The sequence below is a fragment of the Oncorhynchus keta genome, chromosome 1 (genome assembly GCF_023373465.1).
Source record: "Oncorhynchus keta strain PuntledgeMale-10-30-2019 chromosome 1, Oket_V2, whole genome shotgun sequence".
Taxonomy (NCBI): domain Eukaryota; kingdom Metazoa; phylum Chordata; class Actinopteri; order Salmoniformes; family Salmonidae; genus Oncorhynchus; species Oncorhynchus keta.
The window spans coordinates 80049102-80074063 of NC_068421.1; the positions used below are offsets into that span (position 1 = coordinate 80049102).

The 24962-nt window shown below is 43.5% G+C and overlaps 1 protein-coding gene across 4 annotated transcripts in view; it reads right to left on the minus strand.

The window, feature by feature from the left end:
• adcyap1r1b (adenylate cyclase activating polypeptide 1b (pituitary) receptor type I) overlaps positions 1 to 24962 on the minus strand; it is an 82895-nt gene that overhangs the window by 27007 nt on the left and 30926 nt on the right. For 2 of the 4 annotated variants that reach the window (XM_035756325.2, XM_035756327.2), the window contains exon 3: positions 9316 to 9415. In XM_035756325.2, coding sequence (XP_035612218.1) covers positions 9316 to 9415 — 100 coding nt within the window. Of the gene's footprint in view, positions 1 to 9306; positions 9416 to 24962 lie in introns of all 4 variants that reach the window. The other 2 variants (XM_035756324.2, XM_035756326.2) reach the window with 1 other exon arrangement.

Genomic DNA, 24962 nt, shown 5'->3' on the forward strand with positions numbered 1-24962 from the left:
AGAGGGAGAGAAAGAAAGAGAGACAGAGAGAAAGAGAGAGAGGCAGACAGAGAAAGTGTGAGTGAGAGAGAGAGAGAGAGAGAGAGAGAGAGAGAGAGAGAGAGAGAGAGAGAGAGAGAGAGAGAGAGAGAGAGAGAGAGAGAGAGAGAGAGAGAGAGAGCGAGAGGTATGCCATGGCACAGTGTTATATTAGCACACTGGAGGGGGTAACGAGGGGTGGAAACTCAGGATACTAGACAATGAGGACTCTGAGTCAGCTAATATAAATCTCTATAAGTCTGGAACAGTATTGGTACAGGGCAACCCCAAACAGTTTCAGCTGGACTTTAACCGAATCAAAGAATTAGCCCAGCAGGAATAGCTCTTCCTTGAGAAAGATACCCCCACTCCGAGCGGGTCAGACCAGACCTTTTCATTATATAACCCCACAGAGGAGCAACCCCAAGTGGAATGTCAAACCCTCAGCACAGAGTACTATCCCCTCATTGAAATGTAGGATAGATTTACCCAACTGGAGATAAGGCAGGTGGAGCTGGAACAGCAGGTGATTACACTTCAGTCAGCACAGACCCAGACAACAGTCCAGCACAACAACACCCCCTTAACCAGACCCGGAAAGCTGGAGGTGGAGAGAGACATATCTGCACTCTGCACTCTGACCACCCCCCCTGTCAGCCACCCCGATAGCCCTCCTGACAACCCCCCCACACCCACTGAGGACATAAACAAGACACAGATTGTACTCCTTATGGACTCAAATGGGAAATATACACACCACACACCCAGCACGCCCTAGACCTTCTGTCTGAGGACCAACTAGGTTCACATAGTCACATAATAATACACATAGGCACAAACAACCTGAGAATACAGCAGGAAATGGTGGACACAGCACCGAAGGGAGTGATTGAAAAAGCTTCTTCTACTTTTCCCAATGCACAAGTGGTTATAACCGCCCTGCTAACATTAAAAGACTTCCACCCTGCTACCATACAGCAGGTAAACCAAGTATTTCCTGTGACTCTGCCTCAAAACCAAATGTTTTCCTGGCCCACCACTCCACCCTGGACTAGAACAGCCTCTATGACCAGGTCCACCTATACAAGACAGCAGTGCCCACCACTCCACCCTGGACTAGAACAGCCTCTATGACCAGGTCCACCTCTAGAAGGCAGGCAGCAGTGCCCACCACTCTACCCTGGACTAGAACAGCCTCTATGACCAGGTCCACATATACAAGGCAGCAGTGCCCACCACTCCACCCTGGACTAGAACAACCTCTATGACCAGGTCCACCTATACAAGGCAGCAGTGCCCACCACTCCACCCTGGACTTGAACAGCCTCTATGACCAGGTGCACCTATACAAGGCAGCAGTGCCCACCTTTCTCAAACCCAGCCCCAATACTTCACACAGAAGCAACAGATCAATTGACACCCCGCCCAGACTAGCGAGACACTCTCCCAGACCTGCGGGACCCCCCCTGGACCTACACATAGAGGACCCACGCCGAGAGGACCTACATCCAGACCACAACACCACCGGCCACATATACACCCACACCCCAACCAATCAACACCCCCCCAAGTCAACCATGCCCACACCCCATTTAGGCCCCTTCAGATCAGACCTATGCCCCTCCTGTCCAACCCATGCACCCCACCCCTGCAAAGAGGGCCTCAACATGGAAGTCACACATATGCCCAGGCCATGAGCGGGCCAACAGGCCCAACCCCCACTCTTACACTAACCCAAGCCAATAGCAGGTACCAGATGCTCAGCAAGCACTGCTCACACTTACTGGCCTGAGGCCAAACCACAAGGCCAACCACATTGGACACTTTATGGAACACAAAGCCTTCACTATCTCATCCTGGAATATCCAAGGCCTGAGGTCATCTGCCTTTAGCCTAAAGAGCTGGAACCTGAAATCGGAAATACAGACATTGTCATCCTACAAGAAACCTGGTATAGAGGAGACGGACCCACTGGTTGCCCTCTAGATTACAGAGAGCTGGTAGTCCCATCCACCAAACTAACATGTGTGAAACAGGGATATGCTAGGGGGTATGCTAATTTAGTATAGAGCAGACCTAACTCACTCCGTTAAATTAATCAAAACAGGAACATTTTACATTTATTTAACTCGGCAAGTCAGTTAAGGTTTTACTGCTAACCTACAAAGCATTACATGGGCTTGCTCCTACCTATCTCTATGATTTAGTCCTGCCGTACATACCTACACATACGCTATGGTCACAAGACGCAGGCCTCCTAATTGTCCCTATAATTTCTAAGCAAACAGCTGGACACAGGGCTTTCTCCTATAGAGCTCCATTTTTATGGAATGGTCTCGCTACCCATGTGAGAGACGCAGACTCGGTCTCAACCTTTAAGTCTTTACTAAAGACTCATCTCTTCAGTGGGTCATATGATTGAGTGTAGTCTGGCCCAGGAGTGTGAAGGTGAACGGAAAGGCTTGCTGTCTCTGCCTGGCCGGTTCCCCTCTTTCCACTGGGATTCTCTGCCTCTAACCCTATTACAGGGGCTGAGTCACTGGCTTACTGGTGCTCTTTCATGCCGTCCCTAGGAGGGGGTGTGTCAGGCGGCAGGGTAGCCTAGTGGTTAGAGCGTTGGACTAGTAACCGAAATGTTGCAAGTTCGAATCCCCGAGCTGACAAGGTACAAATCTGTCATTCTGCCCCTGAACAGGCAGTTAACCATCTGTTCCTAGTCATTGAAAATAAGCTGTCATTGAAAATAAGAATTTGTTCTTAACTGACTTGCCTAGTAAAATAAAGGAAAAATAAAATAAAAAATAAACTTGAGTGGGTTGAGTCACTGATGTGATCTTCCTGTCTGGGTTGACACCCCCCCCCCCCCTTGGGTTGTGCCGTGGCGGAGATCTCTGTTGGCTATACTCGGCCTTGTCTCAGGATGGTTACCCTCTTGTGGTTTGGCAAAGTGGGTGGGGTTATATCCTTCCTGTTTGGCCCTGTCCAGGGGGTATCATCGGACCCCTCCTGTCTCAGCCTCCAGTATTTATGCTGCAGTAGTTTATGTGTCGGGGGGCTAGGATCAGTTTGTTATATCTGGAGTACTTCTCCTGTCTTATCCGGTGTCCTGTGTGAATTTAAGTATGCTCTCTCTAATTCTCTCTTTCTTTCTCTCTCTCGGAGGACATGAGCTCTAGGACCATGCCTCAGGACTACCTGGCATGATGACTCCTTGCTGTACCCAGTCCACCTGGCCGTGCTGCTGCTCCAGTTTCAACTGTTCTGCCTGCAGCTATGGAATCCTGACCTGATCACCGGACGTGCTACCTGTCCCAGACCTGCTGTTTTCAACTCTCTAGAGACAGCAGGAGTGGTAGAGATACTCTTAATGATCGGCTATGAAAAGCCAACTGACATTTTCTCCTGAGGTGCTGACCTGTTGCACCCTCGACAACTACTGTGATTATTATTACTTGACCATGCTGGTCATTTATGAACATTTGAACATCTTGGCCATGTTCTGTTATAATCTCCACCTGGCACAGCCAGAAGAGGACTGACCACCCTTCATAGCCTGGTTCCTCTCTAGGTTACTTCCTAGGTTTTGGCCTTTCTAGGGAGTTTTTCCTAGTCACCGTGCTTCTACACCTGCTTGCTGTTTGGGGTTTTAGGCTGGGTTTCTGTACAGCAGCTGAAATATCAGGTGTCTACGCCTGCGTGTCAGGTAGGAGCAAGAGGTTAAATGCAAATCTTATAATTAACTATTAAAGACTACCAGAACACAGTGGATTCTCCAATTACCTTGAATTAACCTGTTGCGAATCTAGGGGCAGTATTTTCATTTTTGAAAAAAAACTTTCCCGTTTGAAATGGGATATTTTGTCAGGACAAGATGCTAGAATATGCATATAATTGACAGTTTAGGATAGAAAACACTCTAACGTTTCCAAAACAATGTTGCAGGCCTGAGAAAAATCCAATCCGGAAGTGCCCCATATTTTGAAAGCGCTGCGTTCCAATGAGTCCCTATTGAGCTGTGAATGTGCTATCAACCAGCTTACGCTTTCTACCCCAAGGTGTCCACAGCATTGTGACGTAGTTTTACGCATTTATGTTGAAGAATAGCCATAGGCGGCTACATTGCGTAAGTGGTCACCTGATGGCTCCCAGGGTGACTCTTGCGTAAAATACTGAGGTAGCCATTACTCCAATTGGTCCTACTGAAAAACTAATTGTCCCGACGGATATATTATCGATTATAAACAATGTTTGCCATGTTTCTGTTGATATTATGGAGCTAATTTGGAATATTTTTTGCCGTTTTCGTGACTACAATTTCCGGGCGATTTCTCAGCCAAACGTCAAGAACAAACGGAGCTATTTCACCTACAAAAATAATATTTTTGGAAAAAAGGAACATTGGCTAGCTAACTGGGAGTCTCGTTAGTGAAAACATCCGAAGCTTATCAAAGGTAAATGATTTCATTTGATTGCTTTTCTGATTTCCGTGACCAAGTTACCTGCTGCTAGCTGGACAAAATGCTATGCTAGGCTATCAATAAACTTACACAAATGCTTGTCTAGCTTTGGCTGTAAAGCATATTTAGAAAATCTGAGATGACAGGGTGATTAACAAAAGGCTAAGCTGTGTCTCAATATATTTCATTTGTGATTTTCATGAATAGGAATATTTTCTAGGGATATTTATGTCCATTGCGTTAAGCTAATTAGTGTCAGGCGATGATTTACGCTCCCGCATGCGGGATGGGGAGTCAGTAGAGGTTTTAACTACAGGACAAAATAAAAACCCTCAAACCCAAAAAGGCATGTGGTGTTGATGGTACCCTCAATGAAATGATCAAATATACAGACAACAAATTCCAATTGGCTATACTAAAACTCTTTAACATCATCCTTAGCCCTGGCATCTTCCCCAATAGTTGGAACAAAGGACTGATCACCCAAATCCACAAAAGTGGAGACAAATTTGACCCCAATAACTACCATGGGATACGCGTTAACAGGAACCTTGGGAAAATCCTCTGCATTATCATTAACAGCAGACTCATACATTTCCTCAGTGAAAACAATGTACTGAGCAAATGTCAAATGGGCTTTTTACCAAATTATCATTCGACAGACCACGTATTCACCCTGCACACCCTAATTGAAAAACAAACAAACCAAAACAAAGGCAAAGTCTTCTCATGCTTTGTTGATTTCAAAAAAGCATTCAACTCAATTTGGCATGAGAGTCTGCTATATAAATTGACGGAAAGTTGGGGGAGAAATAAACGACATTACAAAATCCATTTACACAAACAACAAGTGTGCGGTTAAAATAGGTAAAAAATACACACATTTCTGCCCATAGGGCCATGAGGTGAGACAGGGATGCAGCTTAAGCCCCACCCTCTTCAATATATATATAAATAAACGAATTGCAGAGGGCACTAGAAAAGTCTGCAGCACCCAGCCTCACCCTACTAGAATCTGAAGTCAAATGTCTACTGTTTGCTAATGATCTCGTGCTTCAGTCACCAACCAAGGAGAATCTACAACAGCACCTAGATCTTATGCACAGATTCTGTCAGACCTGGGCCCCGAGAGTAAATCTCAGTAAGACCAAAATAATGGTGTTCCAAAAAAGTTCCAGTCGCCAGGACCACAAATACAAATTCCATCTAGACACCGTTGCCCTAGAGCACACAAAACACTATACATACCTTGGCCTAAACATCAGCGCCACAGGTAACTTCCGCAAAGCTGTGAACGATCTGAGAGACAAGGCAAGAAGGGCATTCTATGCCATCAAAAGGAACATAACATTCAACATACCAATTAGGATCTGAATAAAAATACTTGAATCAGTCATAGAGCCCATTGCCCTTTATGGTTGTGAGGTCTGGGGTCTGCTCACCAACCAAGACTTCACAAAATGGGACAAACACCAAATTGAGACTCTGCATGCAGAATTCTGAAAAAATATCCTCCGTGTACAACGAAGCAGAATTAGGCCGATACCCGCTAATGATCAAAATCCAGAAAATAGCCATTAAATTCTACAACCACCTAAAAGGAAGCGATTCACAAACCTTCCATAACAAAGCCATCACCTACAGAGAGATGAACCTGGAGAAGAGTCCCCTAAGCAAGCTAGTCCTGGGGCTCTGTTCACAAACACAAACACACCCTACAGAGCCCCAGGACAGCAACTCAATTCGACCCAACCGAATCATGAGAAAACAAAAAGATCATTACTTGACACATTGGATAGAATTAACAAAAAAACAGAGCAAACTAGAATGCTATTTGGCCCTAAACAGAGAGTACACAGCGGCAGAATACCTGACCACTGTAACTGACCCAAACCTAAGGAAGGCTTTGACTATGTACAGACTCAGTGAGCATAGCCTTGCTATTGAGAAAGGCCGCCGTAGGCAGACCTGGCTCTCAAGAGGAGACAGGCTATGTGCACACTGCCCACAAAATGAGGTGGAAACTGCGCTGCACTTCCTAACCTCATGCCCAATTTATGACCATATTAGAGATACATATTTCCCTCAGATTACACAGATCCACAAAGATTTCGAAAACAATCCCGATTTTGATAAACTTCCATATCTACTGGGTGAAATACCACAGAGTGCCATCACAGCAGTAAGATTTGTGACCTGTTACTACAAGAAAAGGTCAACCAGTGAAGAAGAAACACCATTTTAAATACAACCTGTCACACCCTGACCTTAGAGATCCTTTATTCTCTATTTTGGGTTAGGTCGGGGTGTGACTAGGGTGGGCATTCTAGTTTTGTTATTTCTATGTTGGCCTGGTATTGTTTCCCAATCAGAGGCAGCTGTCTATCGTTGTCTCTGATTGATCATATTCCCACCTGTTTGTTGTGGGACCTTGTCTGTGTGTAGTGGCCTGTGAGCACTCCATGACTTCATGTTTCGTTTTGCTCTTTATTGTTTTTGTGAGTTTCATTTCAATTAAACATGTGGAACTCTACGTGCGCTGCACCTTGGTCCATTTATTCCAACGAACGTGACACAACCCATATTTATGCTTATTTATTTTCCCTTTTGTACTTTAACCATTTGTACATCGTTACAACACTGTATATATACATAAAATGACATTTGTAATGTCTTCATTCTTTTGGAACTTCTGTGAGTGTAATGTTTACTGTTAATTTTTATTGATTATTTCACTTTTGTATATTATCTACTTCACTTGCTTTGGCAATGTAAACATATGTTTCCCATGCCAATAAAGCACCTTAAATTGAGAGAGAGAGAGAGAGAGAGAGACTCTGACAGAGAGATATTCAGTCTGAGAGCCTCGCATCTGCTATCCATGGTTTATCTCTGCTTCAGCTCAAACAACATCAGTATCAAGGACCAGCCCTACAACTAGCCACTTCCGTAACATTCCCCTAATGATCTTCTAACAACATAACATAATTTTACCTTACATAATATAATGTAACATAACATTATCATCATACCTCTAAAATGTGCCTACAAAACAACCCCTAACAATTCCATTCTGTTCAAGAGACAGACAATTTTATATAGCACAACCATATTTATCATGCGAATCAATCTATCATATGTGTGTCTATCGCCAATCTCTCTGCTGGTTTAGCTCCTCAACCAAGCCTCTCTCCTTTTATTTCACCCTCCCTCTCCCATACTCCCTCTATTCCTCCCTTCCTCCATCTCCCACTCTCTCTTTATCCCTTCCTCTCTCTCTCTCTCTCTCTCTCTCTCTCTCTCTCTCTCTCTCTCTCTCTCTCTCTCTCTCTCTCTCTCTCTCTCTCCCTCTCTCTCTCCCTCTCTCTCTCTCTCCCTCACTCTCCCTCTATCTCCAATCTCTCTGCTGGTTTAGCTTGAGTGCTCTTCAACCAAGCCTCCATCTTGACAGTCTGGACACACACACACACACACACACACACACACACACACACACACACACACACACACACACACACACACACACACACACACACACACACACACACACACACACACACACACACACACACACACACACACACAAGCTCTCATTCCCCCAACACCCCCCTCTCCACACACACATCCTCTGCCTCGCTCCCCCAACTGCTTTCTACAAATTTGTTTTGACAGCTGGTGTGTTCATACTCTCAGAACAAACCACACAGGAGAGGTTTTCTCTGTGAAATAACTCAGGGGAGGCTGCATGTATACTGTATGTAGTAACATCCTGAGCTGTACTGAGATCTGTGTTACAGGGTCCGTCGGGGAGAGGAGGGTAAGGCTGTGGGGCCTGGAGACTGTCTCAATGCACTGTGCGTAGAAGCAGCCTGATCTGTACTAGCTTTACTAGGTTATCACAGGTTCTGTCGGGAAGAAGGGAGGAGGGTTGTGGGGCTGAGGAGCTTCGAGACTCTATGGTTTAATGTAATCTTCTCTTCACACATCATCTATCCTTCCTGTCACAGAGAGACGGCTGTCACTCACTGGCTGTCAGATCACATTATAGAATCAACACAGGGTCGCTTTATGTTTGTTATTTGTTCTTACGTTCTCTATTTCTTCCTCTCTTTGTCTCACTTTCTCTTTCACTTCTTCTCTACCACGGTAGAACAACAACAGTGGCGATTATGACTTACATGATACTTGGTCAAGACTCATACATATAATGCTTCTCAGTATCCTTCTGTCTGTCAGTCTCATACAACACACTGTAACTGGCATCTACCGCTGGGAACAGCTATGTACTGTATGTATGTCTGCTGTGTGAATAATCATGAATATGTCAGAGCAAACCAAAAATCGAACCTTTAAAATGATATCTGTGGATTATGGAGACACAATGTACCCTGAAAAACATTAGAATCCCAAAAGATTGGCTGTATCTGAAATCCTGTTTTCCTAAATGGAGAAACTGAAAGGCAAATCGAGGAATACCTGAAGCTGACAATAATTAATCTAACTGGCACACTAACATGGCAAAATTGAATTACAGAAATGGGGAGATCTGTATGTGTGTGTTGCTAGGTCGGTAAATGGTCCATATTCACACTTGTCACTTTAAACTTGTCAGATTACTGCCTAAATGCTACAGTTTAGCACAGCTGAATCAATGGTGCTAGGCTGCTAATGAAAATACAGTGTTCCATCAATATTTAATCTCAAAATGTGTTACCTCGTCAATCTCTAACATATGAATAGAGGTATAAATACTGACACTACAAAACCCCACAGGAGGAGAAGCCGAAACATACTGTAAATACACCAAACAAATAGACATAGACACACATACAGAACCTACTAAACTCTAGGCCGTTTTCTGGGTCATCCTCTGCCATCCTCTCCATACATTTCTCCTGTTCTCTCTTGATGACACAGTCAGAGTGGTGGAGACTAGACACCTGCAACACAGAAACATGATCTCATTAGAATATATCAAAACAGTGGGATTTAACCATTCTAGTTATATGTCACCTTAGCTGACATATTAGTTCTTAATCACATATGGTGACATACAGAACTATTTACATGGGTTAGAGGTCAGACTACAACAGATCATTATAGACCACCATGTTTAGACATACAGTCCTCAGACTACGACAAACCATTACAGACCACCATGTTTAGACATACAGTCCCCAGACTACAACAAACCATTACAGACCACTGTGTTTAGACATACAGGTCCCAGACTACAACAAACCGTTACAGACCACTGTGTTTACACATACAGGCCCCAGACTACAACAAACCATTACAGACCCCCATGTTTACACATACAGGCCCCAGACTACAACAAACCGTTACAGACCACTGTGTTTACACATACAGGCCCCAGACTACAACAAACCGTTACAGACCACTGTGTTTACACATACAGGCCCCAGACTACAACAAACCGTTACAGACCACCATGTTTACACATACAGGCCCCAGACTACAACAAACCGTTACAGACCACTGTGTTTACACATACAGGCCCCAGACTACAACAAACCATTACAGACCCCCATGTTTAGACATACAGTCCTCAGACTACAACAAACCATTACAGACCCCCATGTTTACACATACAGGCCCCAGACTACAACAAACCGTTACAGACCACTGTGTTTACACATACAGGCCACAGACTACAACAAACCGTTACAGACCACTGTGTTTACACATACAGGCCACAGACTACAACAAACCGTTACAGACCACTGTGTTTAGACATACAGGCCACAGACTACAACAAACCATTACAGACCACTGTGTTTACACATACAGGTCCCAGACTACAACAAACCGTGACAGACCACTGTGTTTAGACATACAGGCCCCAGACTACAACAAACCGTTACAGACCACCATGTTTACACATACAGGCCCCAGACTACAACAAACCGTTACAGACCACTGTGTTTACACATACAGGCCCCAGACTACAACAAACCGTTACAGACCACTGTGTTTACACATACAGGTCCCAGACTACAACAAACCGTGACAGACCACCATGTTTACACATACAGGCCCCAGACTACAACAAACCGTAACAGACCACCATGTTTACACATACAGGCCCCAGACTACAACAAACCGTTGCAGACCACTGTGTTTAGACATACAGGCCCCAGACTACAACAAACCGTTACAGACCACTGTGTTTACACATACAGGCCCCAGACTACAACAAACCGCTGCAGACCACTGTGTTTAGACATACAGGCCCCAGACTACAACAAACCGTTACAGACCACTGTGTTTACACATACAGGCCCCAGACTACAACAAACCGTTACAGACCACCATGTTTACACATACAGGCCCCAGACTACAACAAACCGTTACAGACCACCATGTTTACACATACAGGCCCCAGACTACAACAAACCGTTACAGACCACCATGTTTACACATACAGGCCCCAGACTACAACAAACCATTACAGACCACTGTGTTTAGACATACAGGCCCCAAACTACAACAAACCGTTACAGACCACTGTGTTTAGACATACAGGCCCCAGACTACAACAAACCATTACAGACCACTGTGTTTAGACATACAGGCCCCAGACTACAACAAACCGTTACAGACCACCATGTTTACACATACAGGCCCCAGACTACAACAGATCATTAGGAGGATCTTCATTTGAGACAGTTTCCTACAGCAGGAAAATAATATAGCAGCAAAAGGAATAGTGAATTATTATGTGAATTATAATTATTGGACAGTTTATTTGGGGTTGATACATTTTTCGTAAGGGAAAATTAAGTCTGGAAGTGGAAATTACAAACTTCAGAAGCCTTTTTAAACCTCACACTAAAAGTTTTAAATTTCCTGCATTGCAGGACAGTTCTCCTGCAACAGGGTAAATCAAATGAAGATCCTACATCTGTATAAGCATTGACCACAGACCATTAGGAATACACAGAGGGACGCTGAACAGAAAACCACTTACACAGTTTAATTAGCTGTGTACATCCACCTGTTTGTGTTGCTTACACACCAGTGAGCAGTCACAAGACGTGCTATGCAGAATTAGCTCAGTCCTGCTTAATGTGCTATGTTCATTACTCATGAATATCGAAGATAAAGGCAAGAGTTAAGCCATCCAGGACACAGAGGGCATTTGCCACCAGAAACCAGAACACACACTGAACACCCCCAACATGACAACATGACAACACATAAAGATGAACCACAGATGAACAGAACAGACACTGTATCATCACTGTATTAAGACAAAACAGAGGCAAGCTCATAGCAACAGCCAGGAGCCTGGAGCCACGTACAGAGACATGGAGGTCAGGCCCTGAGAGACCCTCTCTGCCACCCCATGCAGCCTGCTGACGGATGCACAAAGCTGGGCTGCCTGTGGAGGGAAAGGGGGGTTGGAAAGGAGAGAGGGGACACTGTCCAGCCTTTGTGCTGGTGTCAGCCCTCAGTCCACGCACACTAGCCCTGGGAGATGTCGGTCCAGCCACATCATCCTGGCTTTATGAACCTCAGCAGCTCCATGGGGGAGAAGGTTATTATATTATATCCATCACCACCATAGGAGGTGTGGGTTCTTATACTCACCAGAGTTACTGACGTCAGCAACACAACGTGGGCGCATACACAGACTGGCTGGAACAACAGTTATTGGCTAGAACCAGTGTAGACATTGACTAAGTAACAAACATAGAAAAAAACAACTGTCTACAACTACTGATACTGTAAATAACGACAGTTTTGTGTTTCCAAAATTAAAGAAAAACACATCACTTGATAAAAAACTATTCCTATGTATCCACAGCTATTCACAATGAGGCATTAGAATTATAGGTCTTCACGGGTCCAACAGATTCGAAATTCTGAGATCCAACCTGTGACCCGAATGGGTCCGGACTGTTGTCTCGGATCTGGGTTGAGCCTGATATAATTGCCACGGGTCTTGGGTATTTGCAATTATAATTGATTTACCGAATGGACCCGATATGACCCATCCCCTGTTAATTTAATGTGTGTGTGAGCTCGTTATCTGTGGCAGCCAATTGCAACTCAATAAAACGTATAGCTTATGACCAGCTGAAACTGGGTCCTCGGGACAAGTTGTGATATTGTAGTAAAGATGAGAAAAATGTTGGCACGGCCAAATGGTGTCCAAGTCACTATTCAGGCTTTCTAACTTTTAAATATTGTATTATCTATTGTTTTTATCATTATTATTATTATTATATATCATTATTATAGGCCTATTTAAGAATCTAAAACAGTTCTTAAAATATGCTAAAAGTGTTTAGTTTCATTGTGTTGAGACATTTTCGTTGGCTAAAAGACAGTTCTAATTAAGTCTGGACTGTCTTTTTAATTTTGTGGTCCGTATTTAGTTTAAGATACAGTAGGTTAAAAGTAGGCATGTTGTAAAATAAATAGCATTAGCCTATTGCTGTCATTTGTTGCCTCGGCCAACGATAGGCACTCGCCTTTGTTGGTAATTTCTGCAATATAGGCATGGCCAATGAAGCTTTAAACAAAGTGAGCCAGTGAAGCTTTAAACATTTCTTTAAATATGCAAAAAGTGTTTCTTTCATTCTGTTGAACCATTTTCTTTGACCAAATTAAGTTCCAACTGTAATGTTGTGTTTGTCACAACATAATAGAATTACCAGCCTACTATAGGGCTACACTCACTAATGAAAAGGAAAAAGCAAAACTTTATTTAATACCGCAATATAATAATTACCTCTTTGTATTTTCCCTATAAACAATGCTTGAAGCTGTAAACAATGCTCCAGGTGGGAAAGAAAAGTGTGAAGTGCGATTGAGATTGCGTCATCTGTGGATCTGTTGGGGCGGTATGGCAATTGGAGTGGGTCTAGGGTTTCCGGCATGGTGGTGTTGATGTGAGCCATGACCAGCCTTTCAAAGCACTTCATGGCTACAGATGTGAGTACTACCGGGCGGTAATCATTTAGGCAGGTTACCTTCTCTTTCTTGGGCACAGGGACTATGGTGGTCTGTTTGAAACATGTAGGTATTACAGATTTGGTCAGGGAGAGGTTGACACTTGCCAGTTGGCCCCCACATATTTTGAGTACACATCTGGGTAATCCATCTGACCCCGCGGCTTTGTGAATGTTGACCTGTTTAAAGGTCTTGCTCACATGGCTACGAAGAGCGTGATCACACAGTCGTCCAGAACAGCTGGTGCTCTCATGCATGCTTCAATGTTGCTTGCCTTGAAGCGAGCATAAAAGGCATTTAGCTCGTCTGGTAGGCTAGTGTCACTGGGCAGTTCGTGGCTGGGTTTCCCTTTGTAGTTCGTAATATTTGTCAAACCCTGCCACATCTGACAAGCGTCAGAGCCTGTGTAGTAGGATTCAATCCCAGTCCTGTATTGAGGACTAAGCTACAAAAAGAACGGAGTTAAATGGTTCCAGTCTGCCGTTAGTTATCTAGCCAACGCTAGCTTGCTGGCTCGCAAGCTAACGTTACCTGTATGATCTGTGTAGTACTATTAAATGAATCAGAAATCCATTTGCATTGCTAGTTGAACCTAGTTTGTTAGCTTTAGCTACCTGCAGATTCATACTACAGCTATGACAATGTTTGTATTGGTAGTAGTATGAGTTGGGATTATGACGGTTTGTTGTTTAGCTACCTAGCTACCTAAATGTCTAAACAAAAGACTCCATTTAGGCCGGATTATTACATGACCCATCAAATTAGTCAGGTGTGTCTGGGGGTGATTATGGCCATCTATTGTATTTCATGTGTTCATGTCTAGACAATAGAGACCCATCCACTTAGCTAGATGTGGCTGGGGGAGGGGAGGGGGGGTTATAGCATTTTGGGTATCAGTGTGTCGGATGAAAGCGTAGGGTTGCAACAGGGTCTAAAATTTTACAGTAAATTTCCTGAATTTTACCAGAAAATTGTCATGGGAAGTTAAGCCCTGGAATTTGGGGAATGTTGCTTAAATTCATCAAAAAAGTTAGCTTATAACAGTGAACCTTTTTTTTGTGGGATACACATAAGGCAATTCAAGGTTTTGTGGCATATTCTGGTTAAACTATCTCCAATTCAATGGAATTGGAAACCTCTGCATGCACAATGCCTTCTTCCATCACATGTACAACATTCTCAAGATCTTGCACACTAATGAGATGCTATTGAGCCCACACTACTACACTATCTGAGCCAACATGCTTTCTGGTAAGTTTTGATTACAATACTGGCTGGGGTGAATATATTTTATAGGACATACGTTATTTATTGTTAACTTCTTTGGGGTAGGGGGCAGTATTGGTAGCTTGGATGAAAAAAGTGCCCAAATTAAGCTGCCTGCTACTCAGCCGTAAAAGCTAGAATATGCATACAAATCAAATCAAATCAAATCACATTTTATTTGTCACATACACATGGTTAGCAGATGTTAATGCGAGTGTAGCGAAATGCTTGTGCTTCTAGTTCCGACAATGCAGTGATAACCAACAAGTAATCTAACTAACAATTCCAAAACTACTGTCTTATACACAGTGTAAGGGGATAAAGAATATGTACATAAGGATATATGAATGAGTGATGGTACAGAGCAGCATACAGTAGATGGTATCGAGTACAGTATATACATATGAGATGAGTATGTAGACAAAGTAAACAAAGTGGCATAGTTAAAGTGGCTAGTGATACATGTATTACATAAGGATGCAGTCGATGATGTAGAGTACAGTATATACGTATGCATATGAGATGAATAATGTAGGGTAAGTAACATTATATAAGGTAGCATTGTTTAAAGTGGCTAGTGATATATTTACATCATTTCCCATCAATTCCCATTATTAAAGTGGCTGGAGTTGGGTCAGTGTCAATGACAGTGTGTTGGCCGCAGCCACTCAATGTTAGTGGTGGCTGTTTAACAGTCTGATGGCCTTGAGATAGAAGCTGTTTTTCAGTCTCTCGGTCCCAGCTTTGATGCACCTGTACTGACCTCGCCTTCTGGATGATAGCGGGGTGAACAGGCAGTGGTTCGGGTGGCTGATGTCCTTGATGATCTTTATGGCCTTCCTGTAACATCGGGTGGTGTAGGTGTCCTGGAGGGCAGGTAGTTTGCCCCCGGTGATGCGTTGTGCAGACCTCACTACCCTCTGGAGAGCCTTACGGTTGAGGGCGGAGCAGTTGCCGTACCAGGCGGTGATACAGCCCGCCAGGATGCTCTCGATTGGGCATCTGTAGAAGTTTGTGAGTGCTTTTGGTGACAAGCCGAATTTCTTCAGCCTCCTGAGGTTGAAGAGGCGCTGCTGCGCCTTCTTCACGACGCTGTCAGTGTGAGTGGACCAATTCAGTTTGTCTGTGATGTGTATGCCGAGGAACTTAAAACTTGCTACCCTCTCCACTACTGTTCCATCGATGTGGATAGGGGGGTGTTCCCTCTGCTGTTTCCTGAAGTCCACAATCATCTCCTTAGTTTTGTTGACGTTGAGTGTGAGGTTATTTTCCTGACACCACACTCCGAGGGCCCTCACCTCCTCCCTGTAGGCCGTCTCGTCGTTGTTGGTAATCAAGCCTACCACAGCCTTGCGAGGGTTAACACGTTTAAATGTCTTACTCACCTCGGCTGCAGTGAAGGAGAGACCGCATGTTTTCGTTGCAGGCCGTGTCAGTGGCACTGTATTGTCCTCAAAGCGGGCAAAAAAGTTATGTAGTCTGCCTGGGAGCAAGACATCCTGGTCCGTGACTGGGCTGGGTTTCTTCTTGTAGTCCGTGATTGACTGTAGACCCTGCCACATGCCTCTTGTGTCTGAGCCATTGAATTGAGATTCCACTTTGTCTCTGTACTGACGCTTAGCTTGTTTAATAGCCTTGCGGAGGGAATAGCTGCACTGTTTGTATTCGGTCATGTTGCCAGACACCTTGCCCTGATTAAAAGCAGTGGTTCGCGCTTTCAGTTTCACGCGACTGCTGCCATCAATCCACGGTTTCTGGTTAGGGAATGTTTTTATCGTTGCTATGGGAACGACATCTTCGACGCACGTTCTAATGAACTCGCACACCGAATCAGCGTATTCGTCAATATTTTTATCTGACGCAATACGAAACATGTCCCAGTCCACGTGATGGAAGCAGTCTTGGAGTGTGGAGTCAGCTTGGTCTGACCAGCGTTGGACAGACCTCAGCGTGGGAGCCTCTTGTTTGAGTTTCTGCCTGTAGGCAGGGATCAGCTAAATGGAGTTGTGGTCAGCTTTTCCGAAAGGGGGGCGGGGCAGGGCCTTATATGCGTCGCGGAAGTTAGAGTAACAATGATCCAAGGTTTTACCACCCCTGGTTGCGCAATCGATATTCTGATAAAATTTAGGGAGTCTTGTTTTCAGATTAGCTTTGTTAAAATCCCCAGCTACAATGAATGCAGCCTCCGGATAAATGGTTTCCAGTTTGCAAAGAGTTAAATAAAGTTCGTTCAGAGCCATCGATGTGTCTGCTTGGGGGGGATATATACGGCTGTGATTATAATCGAAGAGAATTCTCTTGGAAGATAATGCGGTCTACATTTGATTGTGAGGAATTCTAAATCAGGTGAACAGAAGGATTTGAGTTCCTGTATGTTTCCTTCATCACACCATGTCTCGTTAGTCATGAGGCATACGCCCCCGCCCCTCTTCTTACCAGAAAGATGTTTGTTTCTGTCGGCGCGATGCGTGGAGAAACCCGTTGGCTGCACCGCATCGGATAGCGTCTTCCCAGTGAGCCATGTTTCCGTGAAGCAGAGAACGTTGCAATCTCTGATGTCCCTCTGGAATGCCACCCTTGCTCGGATTTCGTCAACCTTGTTGTCAAGAGACTGGACATTGGCAAGAAGAATGCTGGGGAGTGGTGCGCGATGTGCCCTTGTTCGGAGTCTGACCAGAAGACCCCTCGTTTCCCTCTTTTTCGGAGTCGTTTTCTTGGGTCGCTGCATGCGATCCATTCCGTTGTCCTGTTTGTAAGGCAGAACACAGGATCCGCGTCGCGGAAAACATATTCTTGGTCGTACTGATGGTGAGTTGACGCTGATCTTATATTCAGTAGTTCTTCTCGACTGTATGTAATGAAACCTAAGATGACCTGGGGTACTAATGTAAGAAATAACATGCAAAAAAAACAAAAAACTGCATAGTTTCCTAGGAACGCGAAGCGAGGCGGCCATCTCTGTCGGCGCCGGAAGCTTGGAAGTACATTTGGATAGAAAACACTCCGAAGTTTCTAAAACTGTTTGATTAATGTCTGTGAGTATAACAGAACTCATATGGCAGGCAAAAACCTGAGAAAATATCCAACCAGGAAGTTGGAAATCTGAGGTTTGTAGTTTTTCAACACAGCCCCCATAGAAGATACAGGGTGATATTAGTTATGTTTCACTTCCCAAGGCTTCCACTAGATGTCAACAGTATTTAGAACCTGTTTTGAGGATTCTACTCTAAAGGAGGGGCAAATAAGAGCTCTTTGAGTGAGTGGTCTGGCAGAGTGCCACAGCCTCGGTCTGGCGCGCTCATGTGAAAGGTAGCTACGTTCCACTTCATTTATACAGACAAAGGAATTGTCCGGTTGGAACATTAACAAAGTTTTATGTTAAAAACATCCTAAAGATTGATTCCAAACTTAGGTTGGCATGTTTCTATGGGCTGTCACTCAACTTTTTGAACTTTTCGTCGGCCAACGTTCGGCCTGAACGTGCTTTTGGATTTGTTTACCAAACACCCTAACAAAAGAAGATATTTGGACATAACTGATGGACATTATCGAACAAATCAAACATTTATGGTGGAACTGGGATTCCTGGTTTGTTTTCTCCGTAAAGTTGTGTTGAAATCTGACAGCGGTTGCATTAACCTCTTCAACCTATGGGGGCGCTATTTCATTATTGGATAAAAAAATGTGCCCGTTTTAAGCGCAATATTTTGTCACAAAAAGATGCTCGACTATGCATATAATTGACAGCTTTGGAAAGAAAACACTCTGACGTTTCCAAAACGGCAAAGATATTATCTGTGAGTGCCACAGAACTGATGCTACAGGCGAAACCCAGATGAAACTTCAAACAGGAAATGAGCAGAATTTTTGAGGCTCTGTTTTCCATTGTCTCCTTATATGGCTGTGAATGCGCCAGGAATGAGCCTGCCCTTTCTGTCGTTTCCCCAAGGTGTCTGCAGCATTGTGACATGTTTGTAGGCATATCATTGGAATATTGGCCATAAGAGACTACATTTACCAGGTGCCCACCCGGTGTCCTTTGTCTAAATTGGTGCAAATCTTCAGCTGCAGGCATTTTCCCATGGGATTCAGAGGGGAAAGCACACTTCCACGAACAATATATCATCGAAGAGATATGTGAAAAATACCTTGAGGATTGATTCTAAACAACGTTTGCCATGTTTCAGTCGATATTATGGAGTTAATTTGGAAAAAAGTTTGCAGTTTTGATGACTGAATTTTCAGTTTTTTTTGGTAGCCAAACGTGATGTACCAAACGGAGCGATTTCTCCTATACAAAGAATGAACATTTGCTATCTAACTGAGTCTCCTCATTGAAAACATCCGAAGTTCTTCAAAGGTAAATTATTTTATTTAAATGCTTTTCTGGTTTTTGTGAAAATGTTGCCTGCTGAATGCTAACGCTAAATGCTACGCTAGCTATCAATAGCTATCAAAACTGTTACACAAATGCTTGTTTTGCTATGGTTGAGAAGCATATTTTTGAAAATCTGAGATGACAGTGTTGTTAACAAAAGGCTAAGCTTGAGAGCTAGCATATTGATTTAATTTCATTTGCGATTTTCATGAATAGTTGGTAATGGGCTTGAGGCTGTAGTCACGATCCCGGATCCGGGATGGCTCGACGCAAGAGGTTAAGGATAAGTTTATCTAAAGTTCCATGTATAATAGTCGTATCTTTATCAATGTTTATTATGAGTATTTCTGTAAATTGACGTGGCTCTCTGCAATATCACTGCATGTTTTAGAACTACTGAACATAACGCGCCAATGTAAACTCAGACTTTTTTTATATAAATATGAACTTTATCAAAGAAAACATACATGTATTGTGTAACATGAAGTCCTATGAGTGTCATCTGATGAAGATCATCAAAGGGTAGTGATTCATTTTATCTCTATTTCTGCTTTTTGTGACTCCTCTCTTTGGCTGGAAAAAAATGGCTGTGTTTTTCTGTGGCTTAGTGGTGACCTCACGTAATCGTTTGTGATGCTTTCGATGTAAATCCTTTTTGAAATCAGACGCTGTGGCTGGATTAACGAGAATTTTATCTTTAAAATTATGTTAAATACTTGTATGCTTGAGGAATTTTAATTATGAGATTTTTGTTGTTTTGGATTTGGCGCCCTGCACTTTCACTGGCTGGTGCGGGGGGTTCCGATAGCAGAACCTCAGTCCTAGACAGGTTAACTAGTAAATAGTAGCCTACAGCAAAGTCTGTTTAAATCATTTCTAACTTGTTAACAATTGCTGCTCGTTAGTTTTTGCTACTATGTGGGTTTTAGCTTGCTTGAGCCTGCTACCTGTTTCCAAACATGTCTCATTTTTAAATATTTATCTTACAAATGAGGTGTTTAATCTAACTGCTATTTATCTGCTCATGGAATTTTTTTTTACTCTGTTTTTTCTCATCTTTACAGGAAAATGCTACAGGCACAACCTGATGTGTGGAGACATTTCACTGCAGCTAATGTAGAAAGAAAAGCTGTGTGCATTTGCAAATACTGTGCCAAATCATATGGGAAGAATGCCACAATCATCTGGCCATGTGCATAAAGTTCCCTCAGCGCTCACAACAAGCAACCTCTGACAAAAGTCCCACTACTTCTATTTGAGGTGAAAAGGATGAATCAGACACCTTATCGATAGCAACAGCCCATGTCCTCCTGGAATCAGACACCTTATCGATAACAACAGCTCATGTCCTCCTGGAAACAGACACCTTATCGATAACAACAGCCCATGGTCCTCCTGGAATCAGACACCTTATCGATAACAACAGCCCTTGGTCCTCCTGGAATCAGACACCTTATCGATAACAACAGCTCATGTTCCTCCTGGAATCAGACACCTTATCGATAACAACAGCTCATGTCCTCCTGGAATCAGACACCTTATCGATAACAACAGCTCATGGTCCTCCTGGAATCAGACACCTTATCGATAACAACAGCTCATGTCCTCCTGGAAACAGACACCTTATCGATAACAACAGCTCATGTCCTCCTGGAATCAGACACCTTATCGATAACAACAGCTCATGTCCTCCTGGAATCAGACACCTTATCGATAACAACAGCTCATGGTCCTCCTGGGAATCAGACACCTTATCGATAGCAACAGCTCATGTCCTCCTGGAATCAAGTTTTTTGACTCAATGGAGGAACGTAGTCAGAGAAATGCTGATGAATGTCTTGCTCGAGCTGTGTATGCAACTGGTTCACCTCTGATGCTCACAGGCATTGTGCATTGGAAGAGATTTCTGAGTGTTCTTCACCCAGCATACACCCCTCCAACCAGCCATGCTTTATCTACTAATTTGCTGGATACAGAGTTCAAGTCAAGGTCAAGCAAATCATAGAGAAAGCAGACTGTATTGCAATCATCTCTGATGGGTGGTCGAATGTTTGTGGGCAAGGAATAATTAACTACATCATCTCCACCCCTCAACCAGTATTCTACAAGAGCACAGACACAAGGGACAACAGACACACAGGTCCCTACATTGCAGATGAGCTGAAGGCAGTCATCAGTGACCTTGGACCACAGAAGGTATTTGCACTGGTGACAGAAAATGCTGCGAACATGAAGGCTGCTTTGTCTAAAGTGGAGGGGTCCTACTCTCACATCACAACCATTGGCTGTGCTGCTCATACATTGAATCTGCTCCTCAAGGACATCATGGCACTGAAAACAATGGATACACTCTACAATTGAGCCAATGAAAGGTCAGGTATGTAAAGGGTCATCAAGTTATAGCAGCAATCTACCTCAACAAGAAAAGTGAGAAGAATAAGAGCACCACATTGAAGCTGCCCAGCAACACCCATTGGGGTGGTGTTGTCATCATGTTTGACAGTCTCCTGAAGGGGAAGGAGTCTCTCCAAGAAATGGCCATATCACAGTCTGCCGATATGGACAGCCCCATCAAAAGCATCCTCATGGATGATATATTTTGGGAGAGAGTGGTTAGCAGCCTGAAACTCCTGAAACCTATAGCAGTATCCCTTGCACGGATTGAGGGAGACAATGCCATCCTGTCTGATGTTCAGATTCTGCTTGCAGATGTAAGAGAAGAAATCCGTACTGCCCTACCCACTTCACTGTTGCTCCAAGCAGAGGAAACTGCAGTTCTGAAATACATCAAAAAGCGTTAAGATTTCTGCCTGAAGCCCATACATGCCGCAGCGTACATGTTGGACCCCAAGTATGCTGGCTAGAGCACCCTGTCTGGTGCAGAGATCAACAAGGCCTTTGGTGTCATCACTACCGTGTCTCGCCACCTTGGCCTGGATGAGGGCAAGGTTCTTGGCAGTCTGGCGAAGCACACTTCCGAGCAAGGGCTTTGGGATGGAGATGCAATATGGCAGTCGTGCCAACATGTATCATCAGCCACCTGATGGGAGGGACTTTGTGGATCTGAAGCTCTTTCCCCTGTTGCCTCCATCATCCTCCAAGTCCCACCAACATCAGCTGCCTCAAAGCACAACTGGCCGTTCTTTGGGAACACACACACCAAAGCACGAAACAGGCTGACCAATACAAGAGTTGAATTGGTGGCGATCCGGGCAAATTTGAGGCTTTTTGAGCCTGACAATGAGCAATCCTCAACGAGGTTGGAAAGTGAGGCCTCAGACTCTGATTTTCAAGAGGTTGACATTGAGGAGGTCCAGGGAGAAGACATGGAAGCCTGAGAGGAAGACAACCAAAGCTTTAGTTTCTAGACTATCATTTTACAGATGTATGTTGAAAATGTTTTTGGGAGATGCGATGGATCATTGGGGATCATTCAATATTCCCTTTCTTTTGTTGTTCAGTGAAATCATCCCATGTGAAGAGTCAACTCATTTAATTAAAGTTCAATTCCTAACTAAATAGTTTTTATTTATTTAATCATTTGCAATTATGTCCACTTATGATGAGGTAAAAGGTTTATGTTTCTGTCTCCATATGATATGGTAAATATATCCAATACAAACAACATCTACATTTAAATGGTATTAATATTAATTCCCATATATTCACGTTAATTCCCATATATTCACGTTAATTCCCAAGGAAAGTTTCCACCTCCGTGTATTCCCCAAAATGTGCAACCCTAGTTACAAGTTTATCAACTTTCAAAGCAGAATTACTGTCCCATTGTTCCTCTACTGCAGTGTATGATATACCAATTTATAGCTCTGAGTCTCTACTTTCATCCAATGTATAATTGTTTTTTTAAATATCCAATTTTGCTCCTTTAGACTGAATTGAGGTGGTCGGTCACATATCTGCCTGTGTGTGTGGTCTCTTGCACTGTGTGCTCTCGCGCCTGTCTTTGTCAGGGTGATTTAAACGATCCCAGAGCAACCTTAACTGATCCAGAAAGTGTGCCGCCCTCACACTGCATGGTTTGATAAGCTCATCATCGGCTAATTGGCCTGGATCAGGACTCCATCTCATCATCATCCTTATGTAGCGTATTGGCGTAGCGTTTCACTGTATTATCACGACACTATTAGACCATGGCTGTGTCCGCACACATTGTATTATCACGCCAGTCAATACAGGCGGCGCATCTTCATTTGATCATCTTGTTATTGTAGGAATTGTCATGCGCAGCAGGAAATGCAAACGTGTAATCTATTCAAGGTTTAAAAAGGCTTCTAAAAAGATTGTAATTTCCATTTTAATATTTCAGACTTGATTTGTCCTACCGAAAAATGTATTTTTATTTATTTAACTAGGCAAGTCAGTTAAGAACAAATTCTTATTTACAATGACGGCCTACCCTGGCCAAAACCTAACCTGGACGATGCTGTGCGCCAACCTATGAGACTCCCAATCACGGCCGGTTGTGATACAGCCTGGAATTAAACCAGGGTCTGCAGTGATGCCTCTAGCACTGAGATGCAGTGCCTTAGAGCGCTGCACCACCCAGGAGCCCAGTATCAACCCCTAAAAAATGGTTCATTAATTATAATCCACATAACAATTCACATTTCCTGATCCTGAAGGATCATTCTCCTGCTGTGTGAAACTGGCTCACATTAAGATACAGCATCTGTAGTTGTTATACCAGGTGACAATGCAGACACATTGTAGAGGTGAAGAATCAGTAATTCATCACTGGGGCCTAATCTTAGGCCATTAAAATATGATGGAAGGATTATTCCACAGCCACAATTAGAGGTGGAGAATCACTAACACATTACTAGGGCCTAATCTTAGGCCATTACAATATGATGGAAGGATTATTCCACAGCCACAATTAGAGGTGGAGAATCACTAACGCATTACTAGGGACTAATCTTAGGCCATTACAATATGATGGAAGGATTATTCCACAGCCACAATTAGAGGTGGAGAATCACTAACGCATTACTAGGGACTAATCTTAGGCCATTACAATATGATGGAAGGATTATTCCACAGCCACAATTAGAGGTGGAGAATCACTAACGCATTACTAGGGACTAATCTTAGGCCATTACAATATGATGGAAGGATTATTCCATAGCAAAATGTTATCAAATGTATTTGCGCCATAATGGTTCTATCTCATCTGCTGATATGAATGAGTGAGATGACATCAGTTCGCCAAGATTAGGCTACTGATGTAGACCTATCCACAAGTTCAGCATATTTGTTAGTGTAAAAAAAAAAGCATATACACAAATTTTATTCCGTTTCAGGAAAATCACCCACACACAGTTCTGCTTTAGTCCATTGGTCATGCGGAAAATGAATTGAAAGTATTTCTGATAAAAAATGATCTTTCTAAATGCAATACATTGTGTGGAAGTGATGACACACACACACACACATTATACACAGTATACACAGAAACACTGACAGAATACACTTTAGTGGAGATGTATCATCGGTGCTCTAATTAGTATGGTGTTGCTAAGCAGCAGGTAGTCAGGCAGAGCATATTGGAGTGGAGACAGAGGATGAGAGGAAAGCACCACACGACAGGAGAGCGAAAGCAAGAGAGAGTGGATGCATGTGCGCGAATGTGTGTGGCCTTTGTTATATGAGTTATGCTTCATAAACATGAGTTATTCATGTTTATTGATGAGGGCCATGTCATCCTCCGACTCTGTAACCCAGGCAGGATTAGAGGCCTGATTTGCATTATAAACAGACTCTCTGATTCACCTCATCACTCCATTCATCCCACTCTATTTCCTTATCTCTCCCTCTCTCTCCATCTCTCTGATTCACCTCAT